This window comes from Acartia tonsa, chromosome 5 (assembly GCF_053477335.1).
Source record: "Acartia tonsa isolate MP-2025a chromosome 5, ASM5347733v1, whole genome shotgun sequence".
NCBI lineage: Eukaryota > Metazoa > Arthropoda > Copepoda > Calanoida > Acartiidae > Acartia > Acartia tonsa.
In genome coordinates this window covers 9,737,914-9,752,572 of record NC_137264.1, presented here as the reverse complement: position 1 = coordinate 9,752,572, position 14,659 = coordinate 9,737,914, and the positions used below count along the sequence as shown (strand labels likewise).

Here is a 14,659-nt window from a genome sequence, read left to right as displayed (position 1 = left end):
GTTTGAAGAAGATGTTAAGGAAGCCATGGCACTACTAACTCAATAACTAATATAAAAACAATTTGTAACTGTTGCATTATGTTGCACATTCATATACTCTGGAAAAACTTAAGGGGCGTCTCTTTGTATTTTCACAGTAGCTTTTCTCCAATTTCTAGCTCCTGCGGGGGCCCTTACCCTGCGGGGCAATTACCTAACCCAATATAAGCTAAAATAAAATAACCTATCAAAATCTATTTAGAAAATATGACGAATCGCCTCTTAAGGGGCGTTGCCACGAAAGGGACTATACCCAAAACTTCTTCCACTATTGGCTTTAGTAAAAATCGGCGGAAAAGGCCGTTTTTTAAAGGAAACTAACGCCTGTTTTGAGATATTATGAATGATATGATGATATGATATGAAATTTTTCGTGCACACTCCCTTTAAAAAGTTCTAAATAACCAATAAAATGAATCAAATAAAAATATTAAAGATTTATTATTCAGAATGAAAAAATATATATTCTGTATGTATGATAATGTAATTCAAGATCATTGGAGAGAGATTTCTTTGTTGGGTATTAATACTGTCTGCAGTTTTCAATAATGATGGTCTAAACTTTATCAGTGATTTTCATTTGATAAGCTGGACATCCCATGACAAATCCCATGGTGGGTATTGGTTCAGGGAGTGGACAGCTCTTATCCTCACTGAAGGTAAACTCTCTGACAAGGTTGGTAAAGAACAAAAACATCTCAGATTGAGCCAGAGCCATGCCAAGGCATTGTCTGCGTCCAACAAGGAAAGGAATCAATCTCTCATCTTTAGCAAAGTTGCCACTCTCATCAATAAATCTCTCAGGTTGGAATTCCTTCGGATTCTTCCAGTAGGTGGGATCATTGAGAATATAGTAGAGGAAGGAGAAGACTGTAGTTCCAGCAGGAACATCATAATCTCCAATCTTGGCATCCTTAAAGTTCATGTGAGGAGTGCCAATAAAGTTGATGGCTGTGATTCTCATGATCTCATGAATGAAGGCATTGGTGTAGGGCAGTCTCTGCACATCCTCCATTGTAACACGGGTGGATCCAACAGTTTCCTGGATCTCATGAGCAATTTTCTTTTGAATCTCAGGATTCTTGGCCAGGTACAGGAAGCAGAATAAAATAGTGGTGGAGACAGGATTGGCTCCAGCTCCAAACAGTTCCAGCATATTCTGTTCAAGGTTTGTTCTTCCTTTTCTACCAAAGAAGGAAGATCCCTTGTCAGAGGTGTCTTCAATCTTGTTTAGATAAGCATCAACAAGATCAGACTCAGATCCAGTGGTGGCCATGATATGATCATCAACAATTTTCTTCATCATATCTCTGACATCATGTTTCATCTTGTTGAGAGCACCACCAAGATAGTTGATGATATGCCTCAGCCAAGGGAAGACCATGAACACACCAATAAGTCTGTGTGAATCAATGAACTTGTCAATTCCCTGGTAGATGCTGTGAACCAAGGGATCATCCAGATCAAACTGTGAACCAGTAACAATGTTCCAGATAGAATTCACAATGGAGACACTGAATCTTTGTCCCAGATTAACCAGTCCCTTGGAGGAATCTTTTCTCAAGACCTTGACAAGAAGTTCAACTTGTTCAGTGATGGTCTCTTCAAGCCTGGACTTTCCAACACCAAACTCACTCAGCTTCTTGAGAACAAACTTTCTCTGTTCATCCCAGTTTCTACCAGAGCTGAATACAACTCCTCTGTTTGGGCTGGGATCATCTTCTGGCCTGGACATGACACTGCCCATAACTTCAGTCAAGTAGGTGGGTCTGGCTGAGAAGTTGGCATCCTTGAACACCTTGACACAAGTGTGGAAATCAGAAATCACAACTGTTGGAGTGGGTCCAATTCTCAAGCCAAAGATATTTCCATACTTGGATCTAAGTTCTAGAAAACTGTTGAGTAGATTATCAGATAAATGATGGATGGCTCCCAGGACAGGAAGGCTGCTAGGTCCAGGTGGAAAATTCTTGGGTAGCTTCCATCTCTGGTATAACTTCCATCCAATCAAAGACAAGAAGGAGAATAGAATTATAGGATTCATTTCTATTCTAGTTGTATTTATTATGTTAACTGTAGTAAGTTTTGTTTTATTCTGAGGATATCATAAATTGCTATTTTCTTTTATACCTATATATCAGACTCTAGACTTTTTACTAAGTTTATAGTCATTTAAAACATGAAATTTGTATTTTGAAAGTTCAGACTTTGAGAGACAGACTTATGTCTATTGTCTATACAGTCTGAAATCATAAATTTGACAATTTTATGTGCTAAGGATTAGCACTTTTTTATTAAACTTATAAGACTATCAGGGTTGAAAATTTTTATACTAAGATATGTTAAATTAACATATTTAATTATTTTGGAAAAATTCAATATATTATAATCACATGAAAACTTGGAACTATACATTTATATTCAAAATTGAAGAAGCCCTGAAAATAGGGCAGGAGACAATCAGACTGGAGAAATAAATCAGATCAAAAAACACAAATTATATAAAGATGTGTGAAAAAAGCTATGCAAATAACTGATATTGTAAATATTTTAAGTGATAGTCTGGATTTAGTAATTTCAGACAATAGACATTTATTTACATTAGTAGTACTGGTTAAGAGTAAAAGATAGAGTTTTTATATTCTTCAGTTGAAGAAGTAAATTTAAATACCAGCTCCTATATGCATTTATTCTGTTAGTTTGGTTAGACACAAATATAAGGGCTGTAAAACACAACAATCCCTCCACATTAACAAGGAATTTCTAGCAGAAAAGATATCTGTTTATTTTTAGCTATTAATTTGTAAATCATTCCAAACATACAAGTATCACAAAATCTCCTAAAGCTTTACATAATTTCTATGAAAAGGTTTTAGAAGAAAAAGCTAATATCTCCATGGTAAACTGCATCAGAAAAATATTTAAGGACAATTTAGACAACTTAGTTTTTATAGATAATAGTTGATTTCATAGTAAATAAACTAGGCTAAACTTAAAAATCTCAGAAATTAATGAATATATTCTCTTTAGCCTATAATGTACCTTTTGTTTTTATAAATTTGTGAACATTATTTGCATGTAGACCAAGACTATAGACAATTATTTTGAATAGAATTAGCACCTTTTTGTTTTACAAATCTAAATTAGTCCATGATGTCTAGTGCAAGAGAAAGTCTGTAAAACGTACATATATACAGGGTGAGCCAGAAAAAAAAATTAATTTTACATATTTTCTTTAGAAAAAGACCTAGAGGCTCCTTGAAAATAGCCTGGAAGTCAAGAGTATTAAAACTGATGCAACTTTTGTCACAGGACCTATGTGAAGCTTGCATAAACTAGAGAACCCAATCGGTTCAGTAGTTACTTAAATCTTAAGCTTCAGACAAAAAAATCGCATTACGTTATACAATAAGAGGATAGAAAACAAAGAAGAAAGCTTGGTTTGTCCGTCACGTAGGGCACTTACCATTGAACTTATATTTAACTCCACCAAAAATTTACCTGGCCTCCCTCCCCACAATTTTCTTTCTATTACAAACAAAAATTGAAAATGTGGGGGGGGGGGGCAAGTCAACTACCCCCTCCTTTGTGCACCCTCATGGCACAACACTGTGCACGCCACTATATATTTATCTGTAAGTACTAATTAAGCATGGTAATAAGTTGCACCTATTTTGGGCCAAGGCCTTCCCAAATCCCATCTAATCTAACTATTTATGTCACAGACCTAACATAGCAGCAATAGGAACAAGTTTTAATATCTTTAAGTATGACGTGGAGTTGTGCCGAGATACGAACCTATAACCTTCCTAAAAACGAACGGATGTGCTGCGTATTACGCAACAGTCAAGGGTTATAAAATAATTACCTTTTATAAATCATAGAGAGAAGTGAGCTGTTCAGTGCTCATGAAAATCATTTTTTTAAATCTGAAATTTAACACGGAATGATACCTACTCTTCAATCTAATTTTTCACATTTATTTGACTAAGATAAATCAGAAAAACATAGCGGGCTTCTTTCTTTTAAATTATAAATAAAAGCTACATGATAAAAAGGTAAAAAAACAAAAATATTCTTGCTAATTACTAAATGAATTACTGTCCGGCCTTGTCATAAACACATTTTTTATTTACAAAAACAAGCATCGTAGTAAAATCATATCAGCTGATCATTATAAAATACAAACAGAGACTAATATTTTTTTAAATACAAAGCGATGCATGGGTAGGTAAATATAATTTTTTGCTATAGACCTCAAAGAAATTAAATAATTATCTAAATTGTTTTAACTTTAAAGTACAAGTAAAAAGAAATAATATTAACCGTTTTTAAAAGACAGCTTTTGAGTAATTTTCAAATAAACATCGTCTCACTACTGACCACTAGCAGGGATAGAAAGATAAACCAATGATTTAAATTAGATATGCAAAATGAGACCAAGTATAGAGTAACTTTTTTTTTGTTAAACAATATAATTATACTGGTAAATCAGAAAAATGGGGTTATTATTACAATCTCTAATCATTTTCATGTACAAAAACTGTGTAATTGCAGCAAAAAATAAGATTATATTTCGGTTGGGTTATATTTCAGTTGTACTCAAATCAGTTGACCTTCTGAAAAATTCGGTCGACCTCTAAAATGCTTTTGTAAACTGGGCTTATGCTTTAGTTCATACATACATAAGGCATATTTTGCTTGGCTGATTAGGATCTGGATAATACCAACAAGGTCGTTCAGACACTGCTTGAAATTAAAAGGCCAGAGAATATTGACCTTTATCATAAAGAACAAACACCACCAGTTGCTTCTCTTGGACCTTTAACAGAAATTTCTGATATCTTGTCAAGTCATTCCTATCTAATCTTTACCAGGCTTGACGTTTCAAACAAAGATTTAAATGAATGACTGAAATGCTTTGAGACTGGGTCAACTCCAAATTTAAAATTTAAATACCTACAAAAGATTTGTTGGCTGGATAAAGAATCTTCAGGTACATGATCTTTTTTTAAAAATAGGCAGACATGCAAATAATTTGATTAATGTTTGTAGAACAAGCTATGTTTAACACATTTCATTAAAAAAAAACATATTGTTACACAAATTAGAATACTACAATTACATCTATCCTCTTACTTAATTAGTTTTCAAAATGAAAAAAAATGTTGTTTTTTAAAGAAAAAAATCACGCAACTTTTCCATTTTTGAACAATTTTTGGGGGAGATTTTTTAAAAATCTATATCCCTCTGAAAAACTTAACCAAATTTAAAATCCTTGTGGGGGGGGGGGTGAGTTTTTAAACCAACCATAACTCATACAGCTAGTGTATGCCTTAAGATTTTTTCATGGGTGTCATGCTTGAATACTCTTCATGTCTAGCTTTCTAAATTGTTCTGTTCATTTATAATTAAAAGAATAGAATCAAAATAAAACAAAGATTAAATGAAATAAAATTGTTAATTCCAACTTCCATATTTGCTGAAATCAACAGAATTTTTTAATCTTGAAGGGAAAATACAATTTTCTGTCTTAATATATGATGTTTTATCCTTGACTGATATGATATCTTTTGAAAAAAAAGCCAAATAGTAATTGAAAACAAAGAAAAAAAATATTCTTGTAAGCTTATATTTTATTTATGCATTAAGACAAATTTATAACGTATAAGGTTATATTGACTAACATGTACCTTTAAAGTCTGGTGTCTCATTTTTTATTTGTCTTACATTTTTCCTAAAAATAGCACAAATACAGAATTCATAAAACTTATGTATTGAGTTAGATTGTCTGTGGTTCAATATAGAAATAAAGCACATAAAAGTGCTAATCCATAGCAAACATGTATACTAGTTTTAGACTTGAGACACAAATCTGATAGGCAAAACTGTCTGGACTTGAATATTACATTTTTAATGCTTTAAATGATTAAAAGTTCTAGACCAAAGACTTTTAGTCTGAGATAAAGAGTATAAAAGAAGAATTTAATTTATTCTTCTTCAGAATTAAATAACATTCATTACAGTTAACATTAAATAATCATAGAATAGAATGAGTCCCATTATTCTATTCTCCTTCTTGTCTTTGATTGGATGGAAGTTATACCAGAGATGGAAGCTGCCCAAGAATTTTCCACCTGGACCTAGCAGCCTTCCTGTCCTGGGAGCTATCCATCATTTATCTGATAATCTACTAAACAGTTTTCTAGAACTTAGATCCAAGTATGGAAATATATTTGGCTTGAGAATTGGACCCACTCCAACAGTTGTGATTTCTGATTTCCACACTTGTGTCAAGGTGTTCAAGGATGCCAACTTCTCCGCCAGACCCACCTACTTGACTGAAGTCATGGGCAGTGTCATGTCTAGGCCAGAGGATGATCCCAGCCCAAACAGAGGAGTTGTATTCAGCTCTGGTAGAAACTGGGATGAACAGAGAAAGTTTGTTCTCAAGAAGCTGAGTGAGTTTGGTGTTGGCAAGTCAAGGCTTGAAGAGACCATCACTGAACAAGTTGAACTTCTTGTCAAGGTCTTGAGAAAAGATTCCTCCAAGGGACTGATTCACCTGGGACAAAGATTCAGTGTCTCCATTGTGAATTCTATCTGGAACATTGTTACTGGTTCACAGTTTGATCTGGATGATCCCTTGGTTCACAGCATCTACCAGGGAATTGACAAGTTCATTGATTCACACAGACTCATTGGTGTGTTCATGGTCTTCCCTTGGCTGAGGCATATCATCAACTATCTTGGTGGTGCTCTCAACAAGATGAAACAAGATGTCAGAGATATGATGAAGAAGATTGTTGATGATCATATCATGGCCACCACTGGATCTGAGTCTGATCTTGTTGATGCTTATCTAAACAAGATTGAAGACACCTCTGACAAGGGATCTTCCTTCTTTGGTAGAAAAGGAAGAACAAACCTTGAACAGAATATGCTGGAACTGTTTGGAGCTGGAGCCAACCCTGTCTCCACCACTCTTTCATTCTGCTTCCTGTACCTGGCCAAGAATCCTGAGATTCAAAAGAAAATTGCTGATGAGATCCAGGAAACTGTTGGATCCACCCGTGTTACAATGGAGGATGTGCAGAGACTGCCCTACACCAATGCCTTCATCCATGAGATCATGAGAATCACAGCCATCAACTTTATTGGTACTCCTCACATGAACTTCAAGGATGCCAAGATTGGAGATTATGATGTTCCTGCTGGAACTACAGTCTTCTCCTTCCTCTACTATATTCTCAATGATCCCACCTACTGGAAGAATCCTCAGGAATTTAAACCTGAGAGATTTATTGATGAGAGCGGCAACTTTGCCAAAGATGAGAGATTAATTCCTTTCCTTGTTGGACGCAGACAATGCCTTGGCATGGCTTTGGCTCAATCTGAGATGTTCTTGTTCTTTACTAACCTTGTCAGAGAGTTTACCTTCAGTGAAGATAAGAGCTGTCCACTCCCTGAACCAACACCCACCATGGGATTTGTCATGGGATGTCCAGCTTATCAAATGAAAATCACTGATAGAGTTTAAGTAAACTCTGATATATGGAACAGAAACTCAAGCAGTATTACTTCAAAAGAAAGAAATCTCAGCAATAATCTCAAAATCATGCCTACAGATATTTTATAATTCATTCAAATAATAATATTATGATAATGTAAAATAAAAACAATTATATAATACATATAAATTTATGGCATTTCATTATTTTTTTTATTAAACTACAAGTTATCAAAAGTTATCAAAATTCACAGTAACAATGAAAGATATAAGTATTATCCAAATTCTTATCAAACAATGTGAGGCTGGGTGATTACAAAGAAAATACGATTTTGTATATGTATATTTCTAAAGAAGGTGTATCAACTTTTTTACTTTTTATTTAAGATAGCTAGCCGGTTCTTTTAGTAAGTAGTAGATGTAAAATTTTTCATAGAATTAAGATATGCAATCGGTTTTTTTGTAGACCTCTTATTTTTAAAGTAATTTAAGTTTTTTTTTTAAATTAAGTCGATTTTAAGGTACTAAAATGCAACAAAAAAAAAAAAGAAAATGGCCATTATGATAAAATAGTAAGATCTTTAATTTGACACCTTACTTTTTCAATTCTGTCAAGTAATTATTAAAAAAAACGATTTTTTTAAACCCATGAGAATAAAAACTTTGAACTAAATTTATCATTTCCCAGGCATAAGAAATAGGCGTTATACATATATACATATACATATATATACTGTTAGAGTGAGAAAAATATTACAAATCCATTCTAAGCAAAATTGAAATAAAAAGTTTACAATATAGTTTATAAACTACAATAAAAGGAATTATATGAAAATATTATATTATATTATACAGGCAACCACCTTATTTTTTGAATTGAGAATAAAAATGGGAAGGGGGTAAAGAGGGGGTAACTTGGGGATGACAAAAGTGTTGCCTGTACAACAAAATACAATAGGCCATTTTTTCATTTTGTATTTTTTTACTTTTTTTCAATTTTGCTTACAATGGATTCGTAATATTTTTCTGATTCTAAAGGTATATATGAACCCATATTTTTTTTACCTGTGAAATGATAAAATTAAGTTCAAAGTTTTTATTCTCGTGGGTTTAAAAAATTCAATTTTTTCAATAACTACCTGACAAAATTCAAAAAGTAAGGTGTCAAATTAAAGATCTTACTATTTTTGTTCATAATGGCCATTTTTTCCTTTTTTTTGTTGCGTTTTAGTACCTTAAAATCAACTTAATTTAAAAAAAAAAACTTAAATTACTTTAAAAATAAGAGGTCTACAAAAAAAACCGATTGCATATCTGAATTCTATGAAAAATTTTACATCTACTACTTACTAAAATAAAAAGTAAAAAAGTTGATACACCTTCTTAAAATTTTTTATGGATCAAAAAAATTTTATAAACTTTTTAAAGTTACATTGTTTAATTTAGTAACTAACAATTTTACCCCTAGGATTTAGAAGCTCTGTTTTTTAAGGGGTATTCACTATACAGGTTGCAAAAAATGGCTAAAAATCAGCTAAAGATTAAATCAAAAAATATCATAGCTTAAAACCAGCCCATGACCTATGTGAAGATCCCCTTAAATGATGAACTCAAACGGCGGTTGAGGAGAAAATGACGGCAGATTTTAATATGCTCTGTAGACATGTGAGATATGTCAAAAATTGGGTCACCTGGAACTATTCCATGTTTAACTGGAGAATTGTTATGATTGTTATCATCCTTGTTTTGTATTTTCTTGTTAATAGAAGCAAGTAGAAATTGCAAAGCAAGGTTTTCAAAATTTATTCCTAAAAAAGTGTCCTAACAATATGACAAACCTAGTAAAAATAACAATTATCTTTTGGAAATAATCAAAAATATTTTAGTAAGGTGAAACTTTTGAAATGGAAATTGGAGACTAGGATTATCAATCTACAAAAATATTCAAAACCACCGCTAAATTTTAAAGAAACAAGGATCACAACATCCATAAAAGAGAAGCTCTGAAACAGTAGTACATTAAAACTTGTAGAGTGTTCAAAACTGCTTAAATATTAGATAATGTTTATGGACATACTTACATTTTTGAGATTTAATTATAGAGGTTATTCGTTATAACATTGTACATTGTTGTCCTAGGAATCAGTATTAAAAAAATTAGATCAATCTGATAATTATAATGCATAAAAATTTGTTGGTAAAAATAAAATGACGTACGTACATTCTGGTTGCAATTGTATGTAGAGTTGCTAGGCTTTCTGAATTGTACCTAATACAAGAGTCACCATTTTAGTTTGCGATAGGACAATTCTAAACTTCAAAATTAACGACAAAAGCTATCCGTTCCAAACGTACAAGGGTACGGACCGACCCTAATTAAAGAAAAGCTTCGCTTTAAAAACAAAAACAAAATTAGAGAGAATTTTACAACTTATATTGGGTCAATTAAAAGTAAAAAATTTGGCAGTGCATTATTTGTATTCACTTGAGTGCTTATAAAGGGTGTTTAAAAAAAACAATCGCTACCAGGAAAGTGCATATTCTATTACAAATTAAGACAAGTTTGTCTTTTTTTAGAACCCTCTTAAGTACTTCAAATCTTGGAGATAGACCCCATAATGTTTAAAGTTTTTGATGGGGCATGTAAAAACCTTTCTATATACACCTTAACCAGATTTATAACTCAATCCTTGCCAATTTGGCATAAACAAGACAGTCCCATCCAACATTGAGACATGACGGCTCTGGCTATTTTTAGTTCTTAATGTTTGCCAGGTCTTTCTTTTTGATGCCAGATTGGCTTAGATTGTGTTAGAAACCTGGTTAAGGTGTCTATAGAAAGATCTTTACATGCCCCATCAAAAACTCTAAACATTAGGGGATCTATCTACAAGATTTCAAGTATTTAAGACGATTAAAAAAAAAAAGACAAACTTGTCTTAATTTGTAATAATATATTCACTTTCCTGGAAGAGCAAATTTCTCCACAAGGGCTAGGTTTTGAGCTCCAGTGCTCTGTTTTTTTATGTCATTGCTGAGCATGAATTTAACTATTTTTTATTAGTTTTGGACCAAAACTGTAAGGTTTTTAAAAAGTGAAATGATTGGTCTTTTTTCAACACCCCTTAACTTTTATAATTAAAATAATTTATAATCATTTTATAATTATTGAACTGAACTGAGCAGAATATCGGGAACATTGTATGCATGCCTCTGAGGTTGATTATCATTGGAGAGTTGTTCCAGGTAGGTTTCCAGGTACAAACAGGTACAGAATTTACTGCGATAATATGAACAGTCTGCTGAGCTGGTCCAGTAGTAATCTTGTAAAAGCCTTAAATAAATGAAATATGTTATTACGGAGACAAAGTCGGCATTTCTTATATTGATACTAGCAGCTTCGCCCCTAGCCTCTAGGTGCTTTGCCCCAAGAGGTACTTTAAAAAAAAATTAAGTACCTCTGGTGCTGCAACCACCACATTTTAAATTACCTGCCTGAAAAAGTTGAGGTTTTTTTTTTTTTTTTTTTTTGGGGGGGGGGGGTGTCCCAACCCCTAAGAAAATGGCTTAAAACCACCACAGAACCAGTAGAATCCAATCGGTTCGGTGGTCCGATATCTTAAGGAACAGACAGACGGACGGACAGACATCAAGCTACATTATTTACTAAGTATATTTGCGATAACTTTTATTTAATGAAATCTTCCAATTTTTAACCTGTACAAAACGGCCTGCTTAATTGCATCAAGATCCATGTCAGATCTATATAGGAAATAAATGTCTATAAACGAGCTCAAGTTTTCCAAAGACTATTCGTTGAAAACTCATAGTGCTCCAATAATCCATAATAAACTCTCATTACCCAGAACGATAAGACCCATTATTTTACTTTATTAAAAACAAATTCATTTTTTTCATTTCATGTTGCTATTTACATTATAATGAATTATTTAATTTCTAATCATAAAAAAGAAAATTTAAATTTATGATACAATAAATTTAAGAAAACTCAGTTTTAAAAGAATTCGATTGTGGCGACACTTTGTGTGTTCAAATATTGAACTAAAATTGTAATCATATAATAAACCCTTTGGTGATGGTAATGTAAAGAAAAAAATATAATTTAAAAGATCTTTTTAAGATCATTTAAATTACTAAATATTTACTTCCGTTTAAATAGTAATGCCGGGTGAGGAAAATAGTTTTATTGAGAAATATATATGCATATAGAAAACTAGCCAATAGGGAGATAGTTATATCGAGCCAACTCTAGTATTATAGATATAAGCAACTACGCTATAGGCGATTGGTTGCAATTAAGAAACATTTATGCACTGCTGTGAAATATTTTTTTAACTGTTTTCTTCAAATTAGTCAAATAAGTTTTCGTTTCTAAATCATATTTAATTAGTTTTATTAGGGATCATAAAGGACAATGAATAAGTTAATATTATCCTTAATGATCATAAACAAAATTACCCCTTTCTGTATATCGAAAGTAATAATTGATACCACTGATCTTTAACCAACCAATCAAAAAGTGCCCTGTTTTTCAGCCAACGAATACGATATGTTCCCTCCCATATAGTTTTTAGCAGTGTTGCGGAGCCGGAAGCCGTGGAGCCACCATATTTTGCTAAAGCCGGAGCCGTAATTTTCGTTAAAAAACGGCTCCGGCTTCGGACTAGATAAACAAAGAGATTTTTTATAAATTATGATTTGGTAACTCTGTTTTGTCATGTGCAAATGCCCCTTTTAAGTTTTTCAAGTCCATTTTTATCAAAATTGAACTTTTAAAACCTTTAAAAGTCAAAAATAGACGTGGGAAAAAAATATTTCGAGTTTTTCGTGATTTTAGGCCGGAGCTGGAGCCGGTCCAGGAGCCGGAGCCGCACCAAAATCAAACGGCTCTGATAAACCTTTACCTGATAAATTTAAATTTTATCTCTTCTTTTTTAACCACAAGCATTAGAAGAGATATTATGAGAACAGCTTTATCCTTGAGACAATCTTTCAAACTTTCCAGACAAGAAGATTCCTGTACAGATATTTATTGCATTTTCTTAATATTGATCATGCTGCAATAAGTTATTTTATCAAACAAAATTTACCATAAATGAATATTTAAATCCCAAGGTATTAAATGATCAAGCGATAGCTGAATCAGTTCGAGAAAGCTTACATTTCTTAATGTCCAGGATACTTGAGATTCTTTGTAGAAGATGCACTCAACATCTTCCTCCTGCTAGCAATGTAAAGAAAAAAATTGTAGAACATAAAATACCAAAAACAAGGACAACAACATTCATAAAAATGCAGCTCCAAAATGGTAGAACAAAAGATCATGAACACTTGTAAAAAGTCAAAAGTGAATGTGCTGAATATAGATGTGTTGAAACTAAATTGTAAGAAAAATTTGTTGCAAAACTGATTAAATAGAGAATACAGTTTAAGGACTTCATTATATAGTTACTTTGCATATAACATTGTAACTCTATGTCCTATGAATCCCTTCACAGATTATGACGTCACACTATAGAAGAGCCAATGACAGGCCAGTATACACTGTAATTGACCAATGGTAAAATTTATGCTGGCCTCTCATTGGTTATTCTATCGTATGACGTCATAATCTGTGGAGGGACTTTAATCATGAATCTTCATGAATCAATATTAAAAAATCAAATGAACATGATAATTATATCACACCATTAGTTGTTGTCAAAAAAGTTTGTAATCCTTGTCCATTTAAAGTAAAAATATACAGTGGGCAAGAGCTAAATGAAACTTTTAACTAATAGCAAAGACCCTGTCCCGATTTTGTACTGGGTCATTGGTATGTCAGGTGAAATATAAACACCGCCAGGTCCCTACCAGCTTATATCAACAACGAAATTAATTCGGAAAAAAAATACCAAATCTATGCGTGTTATTCAACTGTCGTTGAGGGGAAACACATATTAGAAGTGACGACCTCTCCATTGCCCCCCCCCAAAAAAAAAAATTATTTTAGATTTATTTCGCCTGTTGGTTATACCTTACACATGGGTCCGTACAAAGAAAAAAAAGGAAGTTGCTTAAAATCTAGATTAGAATAATCCAAATAATGTTTTTTTTTCTTAAGCTTTAATCTATACATTTTTTGTTCATATCTTATCTTTTCCTGGTAATTTTTTAGCATCTTCCTAATCCAAGTTGACCATTGTAATTTCTCAGGTAAAATCTAAAAGTGAAGTAAATCCTAAACATAAGTTATTTGAGATAAAACTCTAATAATCCTATAAAAGTCACGAAAAAGAAAAATTCAGAAATATTTGTGAATTTAAAGTATACCTGCATCAAAATACCATTTTTTTCCAATAAAGGAATGCAATCAGATTTAAATTTTACAAAATTTGTTAGTTGGACTTCCAATAACAAAAAAGACATTTTACATTAGTAACATGAAATTCTTTAGAGCTTTTCTAGTTAAAACATATTAAAGTGTTTTGTAAAAAAACTTACATTTGCTACAGGTTTTTAAAAAAAATCTGACCTGAAAAAGTTGATCAATAATGTTGAATGTTTTATTGTTGCAATGGAGCCTTCAAAAAAAGATATTCTGTATTTAAGAAGTTTTGCAACAAATTTACGTATAATTTTGTCAAAACTTGTATATTTATATTTTGTATATTCATTTTTGACACTCTACAAAAGTTAATGTTTGTCTATCATACCGTTTCAGTGCTTTGCTTTTATAAATGTTGTCATCCTTGTTAGAAGTATAATTTATTATCAATATTAAAAGCTAACCTAACAAAAGAGTTGTTCTTGAAGTTTTGAATGAAGTTGTCATTTTCTAGTTTTGTCAAGAAAGCATCAATTCTGAAATCAAAATTTAATTATCTTAAAGAGCACTTGTAGAGTGTTATAACTGAATAATCAGGATATCAAAAATAAGAAAAATTGAATAATTATTTCACATAAAAATTTGTTGTTAAAAAAGTTAAAAATCATCATGTTAAAAATGGACGTACGGACATTCTGGTAACGATTACAGAGTTGCTACTCTTTCTAAATTGTGCATAACTACGGCAGGAATCACCATGCAAAGTATGAAATCGGAGAGGA

The 14,659-nt window shown here is 32.2% G+C and overlaps 2 protein-coding genes and 1 long non-coding RNA gene across 3 annotated transcripts; 1 reads left to right on the top strand and 2 right to left on the bottom strand.

Moving 5' to 3' along the window:
- Positions 1-461: 461 nt before the first annotated feature.
- LOC145318713 (cytochrome P450 2B1-like) lies at positions 462-2,164 on the bottom strand. Its single transcript, XM_080160172.1, has one exon. The coding sequence runs from the start codon at positions 2,081-2,083 to the stop codon at positions 596-598; it is 1,488 nt and encodes a 495-aa protein (XP_080016298.1). The 5' UTR covers positions 2,084-2,164; the 3' UTR covers positions 462-595.
- Positions 2,165-6,047: 3,883 nt separating this feature from the next.
- Positions 6,048-7,737, top strand: LOC145318712 (cytochrome P450 2B1-like). The gene has a single exon (XM_080160170.1). The coding sequence runs from the start codon at positions 6,092-6,094 to the stop codon at positions 7,577-7,579; it is 1,488 nt and encodes a 495-aa protein (XP_080016296.1). The 5' UTR covers positions 6,048-6,091; the 3' UTR covers positions 7,580-7,737.
- Positions 7,738-10,470: 2,733 nt separating this feature from the next.
- On the bottom strand, positions 10,471-13,527 carry LOC145318711 (uncharacterized). The gene is made up of 3 exons (XR_013879467.1): positions 12,732-13,527; positions 12,475-12,587; positions 10,471-10,883 (listed from the first exon to the last, which is right to left on the bottom strand). It is a non-coding gene; the product is annotated as an uncharacterized LOC145318711 (long non-coding RNA).
- Positions 13,528-14,659: the final 1,132 nt, after the last annotated feature.

Bases quoted from the DNA above. Each gene is read 5' to 3' on its own strand.
- LOC145318713 (XM_080160172.1), bottom strand. From the start codon at position 2,083: ATGAATCCTATAATTCTATTCTCCTTCTTGTCTTTGATTGGATGGAAG.
- LOC145318712 (XM_080160170.1), top strand. From the start codon at position 6,092: ATGAGTCCCATTATTCTATTCTCCTTCTTGTCTTTGATTGGATGGAAG.